The sequence below is a fragment of the Lingula anatina genome, chromosome 9 (genome assembly GCF_051362555.1).
Source record: "Lingula anatina isolate TDL-2025a chromosome 9, LinAna3.0, whole genome shotgun sequence".
Taxonomy (NCBI): domain Eukaryota; kingdom Metazoa; phylum Brachiopoda; class Lingulata; order Lingulida; family Lingulidae; genus Lingula; species Lingula anatina.
This window is the reverse complement of record NC_141775.1, coordinates 9,031,951-9,054,472: the sequence shown is the minus strand read 5'-3', so window position 1 is coordinate 9,054,472 and position 22,522 is coordinate 9,031,951. Positions and strand designations below refer to the sequence as shown.

Sequence of the window (22,522 nt, the reverse complement as noted above, 5' to 3'; positions counted from 1 at the left end):
ATGGCTAACAAAATGTTTATCACTGAAGCAACTGACAAGTCTTTTTGGAAAAAACGCATTTCGTCTATGAACAAAGCTAATAGAAATATAAGGACATACTATAAAAATAAATTTCATTCTTGCTAATAATATGCATATAGTAAAGACAGTTTGAAGCCTAATAAATATTACATGTACAAGTACGAGTAGTGTTTTATTTGATCTTTAATAAATTCATAAATTCATTTATTAAACTCTATGTAAATTCAATCAATTCATAGCTACAATGTACATGAAAATTGCTGTCATCACCGAATCTTTTTGGTAAAGCGACTTTTAAAAATCACTGTTGGCAAGTTTTTATACTTAAAATATCCGTATAAGAGTAGAGTGATCAAAGTAGAGTGAAGCCACCGCGCATTAAAGGTCAATTAATGCTTGGACGAACACTTAATTGCGACTACGCTCACCTTCGATCTTTATCTCAGCGAGCTAGGGTTAGGCTCTTTTGTTAGCAGAAAGTTTGTCACGATAATTGCCCGACGGGCAGGGTATGGAACTACTGTTAACAGAAACCAAACAGCGTATGCATGACAATGTTATTTCCATAGTTACCGAGAGAGGCCGTCCGTACAACCCGCAGCGACCCGGAGGGTAAGTAAGGGGAGATTCCGGCGGCACTGTAGCACCGTTTTACTTTACACAAGTCTGCAGATTTCATATAACTCACCGCATTTTAGAATTATCTTTCAGAGTAAATGTATAAATACGTAACAGTTTCGAGTATTATATGTATTTGAATGTGTTCGTGCTTTAACAGAAGCGTTCAAATTGAAAACATCGTGCAGTGCACCAAAGTATACATGTATAAGGTATATTAAAGGTATACTTCCGAGTTTAAGAATTATCCAAAGTCCTTTACTCTTTGCCTACACATCATGCAAAACTCGTCACATTTTTTTCTATTCTAAGGAAGAAAACATTCAAGCATTATACATTAACTGATGTTGATATTAATTCGGGAATTAAGGAGTTCACTTTACGAAGTCGGAAATGACAGAAAGCATCGAATTCAAGTACAGGGAGAAAATTAATCTTCTCAGACAGAATAACTTTAATAGTGTCTATGCACAAAAAATGAATGTCAGCGATTAACTCATTGTTAGTTGTAAGGTTCTCGTGGTGGAATAAACAATTTTACAACCACTATTCTCTTTTTGGGGAAGGGGGATCTAAAGTATGAATGCTCCATCAATAAACTGTGGGCTTGCTGCGTTTTCCTCATAGTTTAATGATAAAAATGCAGTGATTTATTGTAATTCAAATGGAACTCGAAGATCAAATGCTTCTTTTAAAATTCAAATTGAAAGCAATATGACATCAGGCCCCAGTTTCACAAAAAATAAATAAATAAATAAATAAGGTTATATTCAACCTTCGCCCAAAACTCCTTATTTACTGCTGTTAGTGCGCCAAGTCACATGACCCTGTGGTCACTCTTAGTTAGTTGAACAGTAATCAGTCACGTGGTTTTGGGTGTGGATGGTATAGAAATCTCGAGAGAATTTAGTAGTCAAGTAGCAAGCATACCGGTCGGTCACCTGTGTTTGGAACCGTAGATAGCATATAATGTGAGTAATTGTAAAATGTATTTTTTAGTTTAACGCATATATTGTAGTTTGTTTCTATTAGTTTCTTTGAGTTTATTATTTATCGCATACTTACGTAATTTTTTCATTTTTTTTTAGATTTGCACAAAAAGTCCAAAGTACACAAAGAACAAACGTGTCACGGTTTCTATTGTGCTAACGGAATTGTTACAAATTGTGCTGTCTGTATAAATAATAAAGGATTCAGACATTTTATGCTTAACGTCGTCTACAATAACTGCCTTACATACATTCTTTTCGATAATAGATAAATCTCCAGTGTTCAGTGACTAAATCATTTAACATTTATAAATATCATTATGTCACCTTACGTGTGACGTCATAATTGCGATTTTGGGATAAAAACTGAAAAAAATCGGTTTATCAGATTTCTCTTTCACCTGAGTACACACGAGCACCCTTTTAACGCCGATTTGATGACACCATTTAATACTACAAAACCCTGATAGCAATTTTTCTTAAAAGTCTTCAGATTTTATCGTTGATAAAGCAAAATAATGCCTTTGCTTAATTAAAATCTGTAATCAGTTTCCCATAACTATATAACAAAAACATTTAACCAAACTGACAGCATTGGATTGTAGCCCATACACTCAGGGTACACTATGCCAATTTTTGTGATAAAATCTAGTTCAGGGATGAAGCTACGCCCCTTACCGATTGCTTTTATCTCACAACAGAAAGGTGTTAAATTGACGATTAAAGCTTTGATTTGTCTATGCTTATACATTCCAACGAGAAATATAAACGCTTATATTTTATATTTTTCGATGTTTTTTTTTTTGTTTTATCCCAGAACAAAGAAAGATGCCTTATTTAATAATTAAATGTAGAAGAACCTCATTTTCGGAATCTGGATGATAAAAAAGGGTAACAATACCCTTTAGTCAGTTCCTTGGCTTAGTCGAATAGGATTTCCAGAGAAGTGCTGTTACTTTGCTCCTGATAGGGTAAGATATGCCCACGTGACCATGTAACCTTGGTAAATAAGTTCTTGGACAGGGAACCTGACTAAATTTTTTTGTGAAACCAGGCCCAGACCTTTCCAGGCTTTCCTCCAATTTACTCAAGAGTATCCTCGTTGTGCTTTTGAACATTTGGCTACCTAAATACTTTTATTACGAAATAAAGAATTATGCTACTTTATGAAGAAAAAAATGAGGGTTGTTTTCTGTTTCAGTAATCTCGATAAAAGGAAATAAAAATATGCAATGAGTTTTATGAGAATCCTGGGAAATTATCAGTGCCCGAAGTATCCTGGGAAATCATCAGAGTCCGAAGAATTCTGGGAAATTATCAGTGCCCGAATAAAGCAAGTTGTGCGATTAATCAATTACATGACTTAAATATATCTCGTTAAAAATAATGTTGTGTTACAATATTAACATCCCAGTTATAATTTCACATATATATCGCTTTCTCTCCATACAATCTGTCACTCTCCACATAAACGCCTCGTTGTTGTCAAGGCAAACACATCCGGGACCTTCTTTATTATACGGCTTGATGTATGGAATCCACTCTGAATAATTTCCATCAATCGTAATGCCGTCACTGAAGACGTACACGCCCTTTTCAGCTTTGTCATCCAATCCTAGGGGAAAAGAAGCCAAGGTTATAATATGATTTCAATAAATTTTAATTTTCTTTCTGCATTTTAATAGAGCGGGAACGTCGATACTTGAACAATGAATCAATTAAACTCTTTGTTTTTCTCTCTTATTTTCTGTTTGATATACATCACACGCTGTTCTATCTCGACTAAAATGGGTATGCAGTGCGGTAAAAGCTCCAGTAGCAAAAATGGGATGTGGCCATTTTTTTCAAATAAACTATGAAAACGAATTTGATTATTCTGACGATAAATTATTAACCTTACAACGATGCTGTCCACTCTTCCAAGCCACTTTTACTAGGTGCGTTTTCTAAGTGCATGAGGTACGGCAGACCAATTTAAAAATTTAAAATTTCGGTCAGCCTGGCAAAATGCTTTGCCATTCTTCCACCGACCCTTCGAGTACGGTTGTCATTCTCGACGTGTTGGCAGAAATCTCTATTAAAATGTTCAAAGTAATCCACAGAAATTGCACAAGTAGTCAAGGTAAGCTTCCGCCCCTTCCACCTGCAGACTCTTCAGACGTAAATATTCGCTCATTTTGCTTTAAAGTGTAAATTTTTGGCATCATTAATATTGCCCCAGCAGACCCAGACTCACCAATGTAATAAGAGAACTCGTATCCTGTAAGCGGATAGACAAGTCGCTTCGTCAAGTCCTTATAAAGTATTTTGTTGCTTGCTGTAGCTAAAGATCCCCGCTCATGGCGTGACGCGCACTCGGTTCGTGCCTTTTCGTAACTGACTTCGTTCTCAGAGGGTAGCAGACAACGCCCTCGTATTTCTATCCAGGATGCCGGGCAATGACCAGAAAAATCTGGAAAGAGATACGTGGGGCGTGACTCAAATTGCCTTGTGAATGCATTGTGAATAAAACAAGTCGAAACAAAAAGTTGATAAAAATGACCTTTTTGTGTTAGAAAACGTGTAAACGATAAGTAAAGAAATATGCATGCAGATGGGATGAATGGTTTATCGAGGCAAAACGAAAACTTCCGAAGCAGGTTCGGAAAAGGCATGGGCAAGTGGACAGTCCATCTTTGAAAAATTCAGCTCTGTTGTGTCAGGCCTACCCACCTACCAGACTCGGCACCGAATGATCCCAAATTTACCGGTAGATCGGACCACACTACCCGTTTTCAAGGTGTGAGTCAGTGCGCATTTCACAGTATCATACCCCGAACAAATTTTGAGTGGTGATGCAATGCTTTTCAACCCCGCTGAGAATCGTCACTATCACATCTGGTAGTTGGGTAGGCCTGTGTATAATCGACACTTCATTCAACTTCTTAAACATCGACAACGTTCTGGATCAACTTTTGTTCTAGTTTCTATGCCATTTCCCAAATTGGGTCAAATTGGGTACAGGGATCCCCTTTTTTCCGAAAACGAAACTTTTGAAAAAGCTGGCTGCATGCCTTACTACAGGCCTACCCAACTACCAGACTCGGCACCGAATGATCCTGAATTCACCGGTAAATCGGACCACACTACCCGTTTTCAAGCTCTGTATCAGTACGCATTTCACAGTATCAGACGCGACACCGCTCTTGCCTAGTACGCGATGTGATAGTGACGATTCTCAGCGGGGTTGTAAAAGCATTGCATCACCACTCAAAATTTGTTCAGGGTATGATACTGTATAATGCGTACTGACTCACACCTTGAAAACGGGTAGTGTGGTCTGATCTACCGATGATCAGGGCTCGGAATCTCGAAAGGTTCGCTATGTTGCGCACGCGCTATAGCATAGCTAGCGTGCGCTATTTGCTAGTACGATTGCACCCACCTGCTATCTCGAAGCCTTAGCAGACGCAACGCAATTATAACCCCAAACTCTACTAAAATTCGATTGCCGCATAAAGTGAAGACGTCATAACACAATTACACAAAATGCAATTTTTTTCACCATGACGCAAATCAAGAGGTTGTTTTAATTTATAGGAATATCATAATAACAAATACTGATATTTAAAGTATTTGACACCAATAAAATGTCAAAAAACAATTCAATAAGCGAAGCTTGGACTGACACAATTACTGACACACTGGTGAGTAGTGTTCAGTCTCACAATAATAGACATTGAGGAAGGTGACGGTGCGACCGAATGCTTTGTTTCTGCTTTTTCATTTTGTGTGGAAAATGACACTTTTAAATTTATTATTATTATCAATAGACTACACAGATGAATGAAATGCACCAGAAAATATAAAATGATGTATGAAATGTTTAATTTTGAAATTTTCTGCATAATAAAACATGACTTTGGCATTCTTCACTTGAATATTTACCGCAAGTTTTTCTATCAGAGGTACCAGTGATTCAATCAATTAAAAGCTTCCATGTTTTTGTTATATGTTTTATTATATGCTATTATGACTAGCAACCCAAACTTGCCACCATGTTTAATTACATATAAGACACATCAAAATGACGAATTTTGCATTCGCAGAGGCCTTTGCGACTAGTTTGTATCGCCGCAAATAATAGCCTCGAAACTAATGGCGATTTGGACATTAGCGCACGGCCGGGATTTGCGAAGCTTTCGAGATACGGGATAGCGCACGCTAGCCATGCTAGCGCAGGCGCTCAAAATAGCGATTCTTTCGAGATACGGGATAGCGCACGCTAGCCATGCTAGAGCGTGTGCGCAACATAGCGAACCTTTCGAGATTCCGAGCCCAGGATCATTCGGTGCCGAGTCTGGTAGTTGGGTAGGCCTGCTTATCACATCCCTAGCTTATTTTTTTTTGTGAACATTTCACGCTTGGAAGTTAAGAAAATTTGTACAGAATTATCCAGCGGAAAGGTATCTGTCAACATCTAGTGGAAAATTCTATGGTAGCATATCATACCTGCGTTGATGCGATTTGCGAGAGAGTCAGCCAAGTGGAACAAGCCGTCAAAGTCCGCCGCGGTCAAGAGGTGTCTGTCCGACGGAATGGACGCCAGAGTGGACAGGAGGGTCTCATTCACCTGGTCACCTATACCTACCGCGAACAATGTTATGCCTGAACAGATAGAAGATGGAAACATTTAACTTCCATTACACCCAATCGTGTGTTGGCCATCAGTGAAATAAAGCATGTTTTCGAATATTTGCGTAAATAAAAAAGAAAAGAGAAAAAAAAAACGTTGAAGGGATTTGCTTTTGATAAATGTGGTATTTCAAATGAGTAAAACATATAATGTTATAACATTCATTCCCCCCAGGGTATACTGTCATCTGATATTTCATGCATCGATCAGATGCATGCTGTCAGGGCAGTCAGTCTGAGAATATTAAGGTCGCATTCACAACAGATGATCCTCTGATCTACTAGTCCGCGGATCAAATATGGCGGGCCCTAAATGAAAGCAAGACCGCCTAATCCTGTAATGGTTTCCTCGCATCCACACGGATTAAATTTCGGCTTCGAGGTTTAATTGCTAGGCACCTCTAGGTAAGGCGAGTATGGAGTAGATCCATTGATCATCTGTTGTGAATGCGACCGGGGTTAGGCCACTCATGTAAGGCTCCATTCAGAATAGGGGACTAACTATTCCTAGTCCGAGGGTCAAATATGTCGATCCACTATAAAGCTTGCCCTGTAATCCGCTAATAGACACTGAATAAACAACCCGTGGGGAAATATTCAAGTGGGTCGGCCATATTTGACCCTCGGACTAGTTAGTGAGTCACATTTTCTGAATGGGGCCTATACCTTAAAGTGATACCCGGAGAGATCTTGAATATTACCCATTATGCATGCAGCTTCCGTGGAAATAATGATGGGATATTATGAGTTTATGTTTACCGTGTACAGAAACTCGTTTACCTTAGAGCGAATTCAGAACAGCGGACTAACAGATCCGCGGATCAAGTAGTTGTCGCTAAATTCCCGAAAAGACGCTGAATAGACTTCCAGCGGGGAATACGCAACAAGCATTCTAGTGGGTCTGCCATATTTGATCCGTGGATCTGTTAGTCCGCTGCCCTGCAAGAACTGTGAGATACACAACTTTTTGAGATTCGTTTTTCCATTTTTCTTCCCATGCATATGCTGTAATTGTCATGCGTAAAACAGACAGGCCACAGCGGCGAAGTTAGGGAAATTGTCAGGAGGGTCCTGACCACACCCCCCCCCCCCCTTCGGATTCTGGAAAGAAACACTGCAACATTCCCCTCTAGATTAGAATTTTGAAGAGCTGAATCATAGTTCTATACTGCACCAAATGGCGACGTTTGCCCTCCAAAACACTGAACCCCACATCAAGAGGGCAAGGGTCGGCTTCGCATCCGAGGCCTGCCATTCTTAAAAAACACTGGATTCCCCCTTCAAATAATCCTGGATCCGCCCCTGGGCTAGATCGAATGAAAGAGTGCTGTTTGTTGTAAACAACATTGAGTCATTGTATTTCATCTCCTGGCAAATGTGGCCAAAATAATATATAAATTGTACTCAGCTATATGTAACCACTCAATATTTATAGTGTAAAGCAGTATGCCTGTATGTGTTGCCAGCTCGTGGAATTTTTATGAAATATTTCTTTCGCCAATGTGTAAAAGTTTTGAAATGTTTCAAAATCACACTTCAACACGAAAATGATATCATTTTAAGATGATTCACAAAGCAGGTAATCAGATGACTAAATGGTACAACCTAGCGTTTTACTTTTATATAGCAAAAACTAATTTTCCTATAAACGTTTCCTTAATCAGAAAGGCACACCCTACCCAAAACCACCGAGTCACGCTCAAAGGAAGCTGGAAACTGTTGCATGATTGGTGTGACGTGAAATAAGCAATATTTGATACTAAAATAACCGTGTTTTCACAGTACGATACAAAACAGGTCAATTAACAAAAGTGGGCTGTGTCGTATCACGCAATTAATACAGGAGAACTTTACAGTTCTTAGCAGATTGCCGTTGTCTTAAAACCTGCAGAACTGACAAATATTCATGTTATACAGCGTTCGAAAATCTGCTTGATCGGACAAAGTTATGCTTTTTTTTCTCTTTTTTTTCTAAGCATATATGCAGTGCAGCTTTATATGCCATTTGCCAAATTTTTGGGTAATATAAGTATCATAAAATAATTTTTTACGTGCAAAAATAAAAAGACATACTGTCTGCAAGTTCCATCTTCAGATTCATAATTTCAATCAGTAATGATCAATTCTGAGAAGTACATCTATATTAGATTAGTATGGCGTACTCGCCTGGTTTTTCAATAATTAAAAAAAAACTTATCTACGTCTTTTGGCGCATGTCCTTATTTTTAGTTGCTTGATGTTTTTTGTAATATTTTAGCCATTGATAAAATCTTCAATTTAGTTTTATCCATTACTAGCCAGAGAATATGGTGATAAGACCCAGTCAAATGTTTTATACGAAACAGGCATTGTGAAAAAACATATTTGAGGTGGAGGACAAACGTGTCGGTAAAATAAAAGTGCATCCTAATCCCCTTCTAGCGCAGTCTAATTTTTGTTAGTATTAATAACGTCCGAATGTTATCCAAAAGAGTTGTTTTTAAAACTTTTGTCACCAAAATAAGTTAAACCTTCGTTGCTTCGTCCCCATTATAGCAAGGCGTGAATTTTATAACATTTTTAATGATTTATAAAAACAATCCTAGATTTATCACTTTATGTCATCGGAGATTTAGAAAAGGTAGAAAGCACGCCTTTATCTTTAAATTCATTTATCGATTTTCTGTTTGCTTTAAGTGGACCTACATGTAGTGAGAATGAATGATAAAGTAATGCATGATCATGTAAACAAATAGGTATGTTTAAAAATATTCTTGTTTTCCTACTTACCTAAAAGGAACGTATTTTAATGAAAATTAGCGAATTGAAAAATGGTATTTTTACAGCCGTAGACTTCAGCTGTTTACTTTCTCCTGTATACTTCAAAAATCTTCAATACTTCAAAAATCTTCAATACTTCCAACGCGGTTTTCTAGCAACTTTAACTCGCATGACATGAAAAAGACAGGAGCAACCATTCAATCGTTCAACATGTGATATTGAATAACGTTAACTGCTCTTTAAGAACTGGTGATAGGCTTACGGCATCTGCCAATGAAAATGTCTTTAAAGCAATTATTCATGCCCAATATAAATAAAGCAAACTTTGTCTTACTCTTCAACAATTCATAGGAAATTCTTCGTTTATTTCCAAGTCAAAATCATGGTGTTCTACATTATTCCTATTTGTATTATGCAGCTCACATTGTTTCAGTTAAGAAACTTGTTTGCTGAAAATCCTGTTTCGCGAAGAGTAGGTAAGATTCAAGTGCTCTCTGAGTGTCACATTAACCTAACGAGGCAATTATTCGACCAAATGACCGCAACATTCGGACTGCCAGCCGAGACAAGGGAAGTCCTGAAAATTATGGATTCATCTTGTCCCTTTCATAACATTAGTACGTTGGGCACGAGGCGTGAAGCTATTATATTAACAGGAGTTGAAGGGGACAATTGCACTCAGCTGAAAGACAGCGCAAAAAGAAGCACTTTTGTTGACTTCAAGAAAACAGTCGACGGGCTGATACTAGATGGCCTTAAGCGCATGTCTCAAATCGTCTTCGAAACCGATAATGAGCAGAAATACATTTCAAGTGGCCACCGTAACCTTACACGAGGTAAAAACTCTACAGCTAGCAAGTATGTGTGCATCGAAGCGTCACCTCGAAATCTTCATGTAAATTTAGATCATGATACCTCAGTTTTAAAAAGTGCCTTTGAAAACAGATATTTCTATTGCTCACCAAGGGTTTTGGGTGGACTGACAGACAGTTTTCGCAAGACTGACTCTTGGTTCTCTAACGGTACATATTCTGAGTATTGCGGAATCGTCGAGCTGTCAGAAGAGCTTTTCACGCCCAGGTTGCTATACGGGATGAGCGAAGAAGAGTGCCTGGCTGGTATTACACAAGGAGATGAAGAAACCAGCAGTAAGTTGTATCTCTGCGTTCAGCAAGGTTCAGATCACATCTGCCCTTTCCGACCCCATGCACTTCCGGTAGAAGTTTTAAATAACACGTGGGAAATAGCAAAGCGCGTATGTCCAATGGATGTGGAAAAGATGAAACCGCGCATGGTTGTAAAAAGCGATCCTTTAGACTGCTTCATATGGTTTACCAAAGGTTTGTTTTTGAACGTGGATAAAGTTATCACGGCGTCAAATGTTTACATATATACTGTTTATGTCCTCTGCCCAGTGTCCCTTTTGAGCAACATCATCCTCATTGTTGTTGTTGTAAGAGGCGAAAGAAGACTCAAAGGAAGATCAGAAACCAAGTCATTCTTGTCTTGTACCCTTGGTATAGCGCACTGCCTAAGTGCAGTGAGTGAGTGCGTACTGGCGATAGAGACCAACATAACAGTTAACTGGGAATCAAGTGTTGTTTGTAACATTTCAGCCTTTGCAAACATTAAAGTTGCCCGACTGGTCTGCAGTTCTCATCTTCGTCATAACACTCGACAGGTTTCTTTTCGTCTGTTTGCCGTTAAAAACCAGTTTTATGTGCTCCAGAAAAATACTCTTTAGATCGGTAAGTGTTATAGACTTACAGAAATGAAAGGCACAGTTGTTAGATTTTTTTGGAATTTTTTAATCTCGTTGTTTTTCTTTAAACGATAATGTTTAAACCTCTAGTGCATATATCCTTTTAAATCAATGAAAACACCATCCATTCTCAATATTCGTCACTCTTATGGTTGCTACTGGTCACGTGACTTTAATCCAAGAAAAAAAAACATCATTAAGGGGTCATCAGTTTTATCATAATTTTCATTAGAGAGTAAAAGGCGAAAAGCTAATATGATAACCTTTGCCACCTCGCTCGATGTGGGGAAGGCGAGCTCCTTATCATCATTTTTATTATTTTTTCCGAAAGCGCTTTTGTCATTAAAGTTGCCCAACCTATTCAATGACCGCCATTTTTGGATTTTTGAGCGAAAAATATATTTTTGCCACCTATAGCGTCTATAGGCTACAATAATGTTATTTTGATACAAAGCGTTACCTATTTAATATTAAAAACGAGTATCTGAAACTGGCACCTATTTTTATTTTGGCAGATGGTCTTTGCCGCAGCAACAGCATCTGGAGCCGTCGCTTTTGCAAGCTTAATCTACACCGACGCCCCTTGTGAGGTATCTGTTCAGAAATACCAGGAATGGCAAAGGCGTTTAGGGATTGTTACAGCGATACGGATCACTGGAAGAGCCATGATGTTACTCACCATTACTGGGATGAACATCAAGATAATACACTTTATCTGGGCTCAAAGAAAAGCTCGAAAAGGACTCACATCTGGACAAAGGGTCGAGAAAAAAACGAAAGAAATAATTAGCACTGTTTCTCTGTTGGCTTCGTCTACTTGTTTTCTATTCATGTGCACGACATCGGTTATTAGCATGGTTCTAACGGCATATATATTTACAGAAGAATATCTTTGGTTTGTCGCCTACATCTTTTATATTGGTAGAATCTCCGAGTCGTTGTACCACGTGTTCAACTTACTGGTGTTTCTGATCAGTGGTTCGGAATTTAGGTCACAGTTCAAGATGTTATTTTTTCCTAGCACAACCAGCACACGAGCTTAGGTCCAGATCTTAGCCAGCACACCTCAAAGAATGCATTCAGAACAGATGATCAGCGGACTAAATATGGCCTCCCCCACTTAAAAAAGCGGTGCCGCTATTTCCGTGCTGGCCTCCCCGCCTCCATACGCGCCATTAAACGGATTAAATCTCGGCTCCGAGGTTTAATTGTTAGCCCCTGCAGCGATTGCACGTGTGGAGACCGTCAGAGAATAAAGGGTACCGGAGGAGACGAGAATTAGTTAAAATTGTGCCGGAAGTGTGATGTCATGTGATGTATCTAAGTAATTTTGGGTGTTTTGTGGTATGTACTCCACGTGACTTCCGGGCACAATCAGTCTCCTCCGGTACCCTTTATTAGCGGCATCGCTTTTTAAGTTGGGTCTGCTATATATATAGTCGACAGATGTTAGCTGGAAACTGTTGCATCATTGGTGTGACGGGAACACAGTAGTCAACCTAGCGTTTCACCTTTATACAGCAAAAATTAATTTTCCTATAAACGTTCCCTTAATCACAAAGGCACACCCTACCCAAAACCGCCGAGTCACGCTCAAAGGAAGCTGGAAACTGTTGCATCATTGATGTGACGGGAAATAAGCCATATTTGATATTAAAATAACTGCGTTTTCACAGTACGATACAAAACAGGCCAATTAATAAAAGTGGGCGGTGTCGTATCACGCACACTTTCAGTGAAAACAAGATAAGTGAAATACCGTTTGATCCATTGTCTTAAAACCTACAGAGCTGATATATAATCATGTAATACAAGTCGAGTTCGAAAATCTGCTTGATCGAACAATTTTCCATAAGTTATACAGTTTTTTCTCTTTTTTTCTAAGCAGATATGCAGTGCAGCTATATATGCCATCGGTCAAATTTTTGGTGATATTAACAATTTAAAAATTTTCGAAAAGAATTTAAGAGTATCATAAAATAAATTTTTACGTGAAAAAAAAGTACTGTCTGCAAGTTCCGTCGTCAGATTCATAATTTGAATCACTAATGAGAGAGAGAGATAGAATAAAAAAGAAACTGAGAACTAAGAATAAGCTAACATATTAAAATATGGTACAGTGTACCTTGTTCTTCAGTTTTGGATGGTGGTTTCTGTGATTGAGAATAAGATACATTTCTAGGAAAATCCGTTTCTCCAATACAAAGGTCTGTTGCTCATTGTAGAGTTAACCATGGACAAGTATGCAGTGTTTTGAAATGAATTGTTTTGTAAGCCGTTTGACTTCCTTGATGACATATAATTCAAAAATGTTTTTTTTTTAACTTTTTCAAAAATTTTCAAAATGTTATAAACACTGGTGACAAAAAATACTTCACGAGTGTCATATTCATTAACTCACGAGCATTTGTTGCATAACCCCTGTATGTTGATTGCTTAGATATAGCTAAGACACATTGAATACCACTGATTTTACAGATTTGATCAGATCCAGAGATCGAACCTTCGACCCAAATGCTCTGCCCAAAAAGTACTCCACTCGATCTTTTTTTGTAAGTTTTATGTATTACATTAAGAGTATATACTCATTCAATATAAAGGTTCATTTAACATTTAAAAAAATTAAAAGTAAGCCAGCGTAAGAATTGTTTGTCCAAGTGGAACTTAACTGACATGAAACTACGCACAATGGACAATAGAAGTGTCACCCCCTGAATCAGAGTAATCAAAGTTATAATGTCCGGTCTACTTGGGCCTATAATGTGACTAATGAGTATAAAACCGCTGTACCATGGAATTGCATTGTTGGCCTTTTTGTGAAATTTGTTGTTAATAAAATGATACCAGGAGCATATCATTCTACAGTCATTTATCTTCCCCAAAGTATTAAAGTATTGGTTCAGTATCTGTTCTCACACAAACAACATAAACAGTCCAAATTTTAAACCTTTGTTACTGTCGCTAGCAGCACCATCTCAAAACAATAAATTTAATCTATTTTTACTAAAATAGAAAATCTGCAACTCCTCGGGAAGCGAGTTTGATACACGTCTTAGAAAATGTCTCAGCTTGCGTCTACTAAAGCGATCTTGCCGAGTTTTTAAAAATTGACAAAACTTCTCTACGTCTTTTGGCGCATGTCATTATTTTTAGTTTCTTATTGTGTTTGCAATATTTTAGCCATTAATAAAATTATAAACTGTAAAATGATATATAAAAAATCCTAGATTTATCACTCCCTGTTATCGGATATTTAGAAAAAGTAGACATCACGACGCTATCTTTAAGTTAATTTTTCAGTTTTCTGTTCGCTTTTGATGGATTTCATGTATATACTGAGAATTAGTGATAAAATAACGCATGATAATTTAAACAAGTGGAGATGTTAAAATTATTAATTCCCCTGCTCACCTAAAAGGCACGTATTTTCATAAAATAATAGCAAATTAAAAATTGTATTTTTACAGCCGTATACTTCTGCTGTTTACTTTCTCCTGTATACTCCCAAAAGCTTCAACGAAACACGTTACTTACAACGTGTTTTTATAGAAATGTTAACTAGCAGGTAAACATGAAAAAGACAGGAGCAACCCATCAGTCGTTCAACATATTAACATATTAAATTGATATTAAACAACCTACACTGCTATTTAAGAACTGCTGATAGGCTAATGGCATCTGCCAATGAAAATGTTTTTAAAGCTATTATTAATGCCTAATATAAATAAAGCACACTTTGTCTTACTCTTCAACAATTCATAGGAAATTCTGCGTTTATTTCCAAGTCAAAATCATGGTGTTCTACATTATTCCTATTTGTATTATGCAGCTCACATTGTTTCAGTTAAGAAACTTGTTTGCTGAAAATCCTGTTTCGCGAAGAGTAGGTAAGATTCAAGTTCTCTCTGAGTGTCACATTAACCTTACGAGGCAATTATTCGACCAGATGACAGCAACATTCGGGCTGCAAGTCGAGGCAAAGGAAGTCCTGAAAACGATGGATTCAACTTGTTTCTTTAATTACACCACTATTTTGGGCACGAGACGTGGGCCTATTATATTAACAGGAGTTGAAGGGGACAATTGCACTCAGCTGAAAGATAGCGCAAAACGAAGCACTTTTGTTGACTTCAGGAAAACAGTCGACGAGCTGATAAAAGATGGCCTTAACCGCATATCTCAAATCGTCTTCGAAGCCGACAATGAAGAGAAAAACATTTCAAGTGGCCACCGTAACCTTACACGAGGTAAAAACTCTACAGCTAGCACGTATGTATGCATCGAAGCGTCACCTCGAAATCGTCATGTGAATTTAGATCATGATACCTCAGTTTTAAAAACTGCTTTCGAAGACAGATATTTCTATTGCTCACCAAAGGCTTCGAGTGGACTAACAGACAGTTTTCGAAAGACTGACTCTTGGTTTTCTAACGGTACATATTCTGAGTATTGCGGGATCGTTGAGCTGTCGGAGGAGCTTTTCACGCCCAGGGTGCTATACGGGGTGGAAGAAGAAGAGTGCCTGGCCGGTAATACACAAGGAAGTGAAGAAACCAGAAATAAGTTGTATCTTTGCGTTCGGCAAGGTTCAGATCACGTCTGCCCTTTTCGACCCAAAGCACTTCCGGTTGAAGTTTTAAATAAAACGTGGGAAATAGCAAAGCGCGTATGCCCGATGGATGTGGAAGAGAGAAATCCGCGTATGGTTGTGAAAAGCGATCCTTTAGACTGTTTCATATGGTTTTCCGAGAATTCGCTTCATAACGTGGATAAAATTATCACGGCGTTAAATGCTTACATATATACTGTTTTTGCGCTCTCTCCGTTGTCCCTTTTGAGCAACATCATCCTCATCTTTGTCATCGTAAGCGGCGAAAGGCGACTCAAAGGAAGATCAGAAACCAAGTCATTTTTGTCCTGCACCCTCGGCATAGCGCACTGCCTAAGTGCAGTGAGTGAGTGCGTACTGGCGATATTGACCAAGTCGGAAAATGCCAGCTGGGATTCAAGTACCTTAGGTATTTGTGACATTTCAGCCTTTGCCATTATCTTTACCTCCGACTGGTCTGCAGTTCTCATCTTCGTCATAACACTCGATCGGTTTCTTTTCGTCTGTTGGCCGTTCAAAACCAGTTTCATATGTTCCAGAAAAATGCTCTTCAAAACGGTAAGTATTTTAGACTTAAAGAAATGAAAGATACAGTCGTTAGATTATTTGAATCATTTATAAATGGATTCAGGATTTTGCTCATTGAGGCATTGAGTTTGAAATATGAAATAGGACCGTATTACATAGGACCCATTCGTTGAACATTGCTGGATTTTGCCTCGTTTTGCATGTTATGTTATACCGTTTTTCTATTTAATTATATGGGGGATGGGGGTGGAAAGGTGGTATCTCCAAAGCTGGTTGCGCGTGGCCCAAACTGCCTCCTACGACCCGCCAATTACATACACTTAAGCCATCTAACCTAAATAAGAAACCATACTCTTATTTGACACAAAGCGTCACTTCTCTTAGATTATAAACCGTTATCGGAAAACTGGCACCTTTTTTTATTTTCACAGATTGTCTTTACCACAGCATTAGCATCCGGGACCGTGGCGTTTGCAAGCTTGATGTACACCGATGCTCCCTGTGCGATATCTGTTCAGAACTACCATCAGTGGCAAAGTCGCCTAGGCATTGTAACAGCAATTCGTATCTCCGGAAGAGCCATGATGTTACTCACCATTACCGGGATGAACATAAAGATAATACACTTTATCTGGGTTCAAAGAAAAGCTCGAAAAGGACTCACGTCTGGAAGAGGTGACGAAAAAAAGACGAAAGAAATAATTAGCACTGTTTCTCTTTTGGCTTCGTCTGTTTGTTTTCTATTCATGTGCACGACATCTGTTATTAGCATGGTCATAATGGCATATAAATCTACTGAAGATTTGCCTTGGTTTGTCGCCTACACCTTTTATATTGGCAGACTTTCCGAGTTGCTGTATCATGTGTTCAACTTACTGGTGTTTCTGATCAGTGGTTCGGAATTTAGGTCACAGTTCAAGATGTTATTTTTTCCTAGCACAACCAGCACACGAGCTTAGGTCCAGATCTTAGCCAACACGCCTCAAAGAACGCATTCAGAACATATGATCAGCAGACAAAATATGGCCGACCCAATTTAAAAGCGATGTCCCTAATTTCCTGATGGTCTTCCCGCTTCCACATGCGCCATTTAACAGATTAAATCTCGGCCACGAGGTTTAATTGCTAGACCCCCTGCACGTGTGGAGGCGCGTGTGGAGGCCTTCAGGGAAATAGTGGCATCGCTTCTTAAGTGGAGTCAACCATATTTAGTCGGCAAATGTCTTATTTTAGGCCCCATTCAGAACAGCGGACTAAGAGAACTGCGGATCAAATATGACCAACCCACTCGATGCTTGTTGCTTAATCCCACAAAAAATCTATTCAGTGTCTAATCCTGAATAAAGCGACATCGCTTTTTAGTGGGTCGCCATATTTGATCTGTAGATCTGTAGGGTCACTGTTCTGAATGCGCTTTTAGTCTATTTAGACCTCATTCCCATAGATTTTAAATCGATCTTTCCCTGTGGGGAGTCTCACTAGATTACCGTCAGCTTAGCCGGCTTAAGCGTCTGCCCCGCCTACTAAAAGCTGTAAGGGGGTAATTAACTATGGTGCGCGCTCGACCGACTGCAATTTAGCGTGAACCCCCAGGGAGTTAGGTCGATCTAAATCTTAATCTCTGGATCGATCTATATCTCTGGGAATGCACCCTTAGTGCTCAACCTAGGTCAGAAGTTTCACTTCAATGAGACTCATAGAAATAATGAAATATATGAAGAAGTGTCATCTATTTGTTTTAACATGCCATTAAATTATAACTACTAGGTATAATACTTATAAAACGTGTCTTTTTGATCCAATATAGTGATTATTTTGGTTTCGAATAGTTTACCCAAGAAGTTTCTACAATTCCTTGGTTTATCGATTTAATTCTTTTATCAATGGGCTATAAACATTTTTGGACTTAAGTGAATCTATGTCTTTAAATGACCAATGTACGAGTAAATGAATAATAATAAAAAAACAGAAAATGCAAAGGAAATTAATCCTTGGGACAGCTTAATGTGTAATCGTTAATTTCTCTCCATTAATTAAGATCACATTATCACTTGTATGAGGGTCCCAATGGTTATTTTAATTTGTTATTCGTGAAACCCATTTTTTTTTCCGCGATGCGTGAAACGTTTATATTATTTAGCGTGATCCGTGAATAACCGCAAAGTCGTTTTACTCGTGCATGCGGTTTTTTATTCCTCGTTCTCCGTGAAGGGAAACATTGAACTCGGTGATTTTAAATGCGGCTGACTCACATCATCAATTAGATATGAACAGTCCTACGTACTGTAATTTGTGATTGGCTGATTTCAGTTTCGGTGAATTCTGATCACTGCCTCCCCCCCCCCCCCCAACCCATGGAACCCATCTACGCATGCATTTCTCCTGCAGCGTTACATGGTGTATTCATTGCTGTAAATGTGTTGAAATCCATACTGTGTGGGAAAATTACGCCATTTAACTATTTTAAACTTTTCACTCTTTTCCCATGACTCGTAAGCCATCTAAATCTATAAGAGCTTTCGTCCAGCACTTATGTTAGTATACCTCTACAAGGGCAGCAGATATTATCGGCACATTTTTACATTTTCCGCAGTAAGAAAGTTTTACATATTTAACCAGAGATGTTGTCTGTGTATATTAAGTGAAAAAATCAACTGGTAGAGGGTAATTTTAGGACATTTTGTCACTCTTGGACGTTAGACACTGGATTATGTCCCAGAATGACAACAGAACTTCCATTACGTGTTTTGTAAACAGTATAATTAAATAATCAGTATATGTAGATCGTGATCATATAATGGAACCGATAGTATGATCAGGTCACATTAGAGAAGATATCGCATGTTCAAAGCTCTTTTTGACCGGTAAGAGGTTTCTGTGAAATATAATTGCAGCTTTCAATCGCGTGTTGAGGATGTGACTATAAAAACCAAATACCACAGAAGGTCACTGACTAAGTCTGCACAATATGCTGTGGTTAGATACGGTGAAATTTTCCCGAGAGAAACGGAAAATTACCTCCTTCGGTCAGAGATGAAAGTCTTCTAGTGGAACGGTATTGGGGATTGTTTTGCAGAAGCATTTTAGACCGACAGTTAATATAAACATTTCATTTAGAATAAAACTGAGTCTGTTTGACCAACGTTAGGTATACCAGAAAAATTATGTTTGGTATCTGTTGTATAAAAAGAAAGAAACGGTAACTGGGAAATCCAACTCTCATTTTATTTTAGTGGACTACCGTAAAATCACTCTGAATGAAATAAAAACGGCTTAATTTTTCGTCTAAATAGCAAGACCAACTTTCACTGTGGAGTTTCTTTATTCCAAATACCGTAAATTAATTTGCTAATTATGTTTAATTTCTTATTAATATTGGTCAAAATGGCATTTTGTTATCATTTTTTCATAAAGTTAAGTATAATCCTCAGTGCACTAGTAGCACCGTTTTATACACAAGTCAACAGATTTCATATAACTCACCGCAGTTTAGAATTATCTTTCACTGAAAATGACTAAAAACGTATTAGTTTCGAGTGTTATATGTGTATGCGTTTGACAAAAGCCTATAGCGTTAAAGCTTTGACAATATCGTGTAATCGTAGGCCTAAAATATGTTACAGGTATACTATTGCGAGTTTGAAAATGTACCAAAGTCCTTAGTTAACTTATTGTTTGTTGTAAGTACTCGTGAGGGAATAAAAATAATTTTCATAAGCAATATTCTATTCTTGGTGTGTGTGTGTGTGTGTGTGTGTGTGTGTCTAAGCATACTTTTTCTACTTCTATGCACCAAGGCATGGCAGATTTTGTGCTTACATAAAGAAAGTTGCAATTAAAGGGAAGAGGGAAGATTCTTATTTTAGGCACAATTTGTGGTCTCAGTTTCGTGGTTTTGAATTAGCGTGTAGTTGCATGACGAAATATCGAAAGATATAGGCACGATAGTTTGTGTTCTAAGTTGTTAATTCTCAGAAGTTTCTGAAATTTCCACTCACTGCAGCAGGGGATATGGGGATTGGCTAAATTCACTCCTGACTGTAAATTACAAATTTTGAACAGCTATAACAAGGATCAAAGCTCTCCGGTGCGAGCTGTCTAAAATTGGTTCCGAACACACTGATGCGTTACGCCGGTTTTAGTGCTTTCCTAGTCTCCTTTGACGTCACACAGAACAACATACCCGGCGCACAGACTCCCACCCTTATCGTTAAAAGTAAACCCCACCTCACGAGAACTCTCGCACTTTTCCCTTCTCCTGTGACGTTGCACAGGTCTGACTGCCTCGTTATGAGGCTATCTCGGCTTATGGGTTAAAAAGAAAATGTACATTTGTCAGTCCTACCTGATCGTTTGACAAATGCTGCTTCTTGTATTGTGGCTGCTATGTCGTCCGGCAGTCCGTCTGTAATGAGAATCCCTACACGCGGTACTCCAGCACGTGGTCCTCTTCGGTTTCTTGGGTTGAACATCCCCATCCTTAATATATGGAGTGCCCTGTGGGTTGCGGTAGAGCCTCCTTGATAGTTCATTTTATCGATGGCTGCTAAGACTGAAGGTTTATCTTCGTGTTCTTGCAGATGAAATCCATATCTGTAACCCGTGGAAAATGATAACGCTCCAAAATGAGTGGCGTTTGGACCAATGTCGAAACGTTGAACAATGTTTTTGACGAAGCTCAGTTGTTTTTTCCAGTTGTCAGCCCCCACGCTACCAGAGGCGTCGACAATAAAGGCAATATCAGCCTTCGGACCGAAACCTAAAGAAAGAGAAATTGTATTCTATACATTGGCGAATATTAGGTATGAAGATAGAAGAGGTCCTATGTTGCCCCCCCCCCCCCCCCTCCGTTTCTTTCCTTCCCACAATCCCATCGAAAAATAATCTGCTATAACATATCAAATATGACCTTTAGACGCACTTCAGCGAGTCATACTTGTACGTTGGTCGGGATACAATCTTTTAATCCACCCATCATGTTTTTGAAAAATGGGATTCTTGGACCGCCTATGTAGCCTACGACAGTGGTTCATGTATCTTTATAGACGCACCGTCTGTAAGTTGTACACCAACGTAGAGACTAGAGACTATGCTCGCTTTGTATTTATAAAGCAACAACAACACACGATAATAATATTGAGCGTGTAAGCCAATAAATAAGAACAAGATTATGATGATGATAATAATTTCTGAAAAAAATATTTATTCGGATCATGTAAACTTTGAAACAAAAGCCAGGGATATCAAATAGCATGAAATTATACTGCCAGCGTTTCGATACGAAAAAAAAAAAAAAAAAAAAAAAACATCTGCAAGGTGCCTTACACTGGAAATATTTTACGGGCATGCTTCAAATTTGTATAAGAGAAAAAAACTTACATGCTCATTTAAATACCAAAACATGACGCGACAACTCTCGTCAGGAATGCCTTTAACGCACAGAGCACTATTACTTACTGCTTTCAGTTGGGATGACGAAGAGTAGTAAGAAACAGAATCGCAGTAATTTCCACCGATTCATTATAACTTTACGTGTATCCTTCCCAACCTTAGTGATAACTACAATACAGATCACCAATACAGAAGCCTGTATATAAACTGAATTCGCACTTCACAGTTATGCTCAGTAGAACGGGGTTAAACCATATACTGTATATGAAGTTAAAAGGTTGTGATATCGAGGATTGCTCACTTCAAAAGGTACCAAATTAATAAATTGATGAAGGTCAATGGTGATATGGCCAGCCAGCGACGTCCTCCATTATCAGTATTTTGGATAAAATCATTTGAAGAGTGGCAGAGGAATTAACTAGAAAATTTGATAACAACCTAATTAATTCCTCTGTCACTCTTCAACTGGTTACGTTTATGTCTCATAGATAAGTAAACAGGTGCTTTATAATGGTTATCAGATAATAAATAAATAAATAAATAAATAAATAAATAAATAAATAAATTAATTAATAAAGGCTTTAAGGGAGACATAAAATGAATGAAATAGGCTGAACTGACAATTTAAATCTAAAATAATGATAATAATGTACGCTACACAAACGGCTCAAAGCTGTTTACAAATAACATGTAATTTCAGAGTGTAAAGTGATGTTACAATAAAATGTAAAAGGCCTTCAGTGAGTTGCACGTACTGTACATGCGCTGGTATTGGACCTCCTGTTAAAGAGATGTCAAGGATGTTTCATTCAAGAGCAAAGGGCAAGAAATTAATGAGTTTTAAGTCCCAGATGAAAATGACAAGTGACAATACATACACATTCAGTCCGTGTTTGATGCATACGTATCCCGGTAACTGTAGTCTCTCGTGGGGGAAGGGGAGGGAGGCAGGGGAATCCTCTAAGAAGATCACAAAAATTTATTTCACTGGTCGCAAACTTTCACGGAAATTTCTCTAACTACTTATGTGCACTAGCACATTTCTCTACTTGGTGAATTTTTGCACGGTGTTTTAGAATTTATGTCAACTGGCCTCTGGTGGAGATCGAATACTCGCGGGGCGGGAACTCTCAAGGTATATGGTCAGTGACTTAATAGTCATCATATCCA

The 22,522-nt window shown here is 38.3% G+C and overlaps 2 protein-coding genes across 3 annotated transcripts; one reads left to right on the top strand and one right to left on the bottom strand.

Moving 5' to 3' along the window:
• Window positions 1–2,751: 2,751 nt before the first annotated feature.
• On the bottom strand, window positions 2,752–21,598 carry LOC106172305 (matrilin-1). Its single transcript, XM_013552984.2, has 5 exons — window positions 21,419–21,598; window positions 20,307–20,720; window positions 6,120–6,275; window positions 3,865–4,080; window positions 2,752–3,243 (listed from the first exon to the last, which is right to left on the bottom strand). The coding sequence occupies exons 1-5, from the start codon at window positions 21,480–21,482 to the stop codon at window positions 3,023–3,025; spliced, it is 1,071 nt and encodes a 356-aa protein (XP_013408438.1). The 5' UTR covers window positions 21,483–21,598; the 3' UTR covers window positions 2,752–3,022.
• On the top strand, window positions 9,436–12,679 carry LOC147759874 (uncharacterized). Of its 2 annotated transcripts, none has more exons than XR_015331263.1 (2): window positions 9,436–10,210; window positions 11,340–12,679. XR_015331263.1 is itself a non-coding variant. In XM_086996442.1 (2 exons), exon 1 carries the CDS (start codon window positions 9,445–9,447, stop codon window positions 10,804–10,806), a length of 1,362 nt encoding a protein of 453 aa, XP_086852568.1. In that variant the 5' UTR covers window positions 9,436–9,444; the 3' UTR covers window positions 10,807–10,810; window positions 11,340–12,679. The 2 variants fall into 2 exon arrangements, 1 of the variants encoding a protein (XP_086852568.1); XM_086996442.1 differs by having other exon boundaries at window positions 9,436–10,810.
• Window positions 21,599–22,522: the final 924 nt, after the last annotated feature.

Coding starts and splice junctions, on each gene's coding strand:
- LOC147759874 (XM_086996442.1), top strand. CDS start 9,445: ATGGTGTTCTACATTATTCCTATTTGTATTATGCAGCTCACATTGTTT.
- LOC106172305 (XM_013552984.2), bottom strand. CDS start 21,482: ATGAATCGGTGGAAATTACTGCGATTCTGTTTCTTACTACTCTTCGTC. Junction 6,276..20,306: donor AGCATTTGTCAAACGATCAG/GTAGGACTGACA, acceptor CTATCTGTTCAG/GCATAACATTGTTCGCGGTA. Junction 3,244..3,864: donor CGAGTTCTCTTATTACATTG/GTGAGTCTGGGT, acceptor CTTTTCCCCTAG/GATTGGATGACAAAGCTGAA.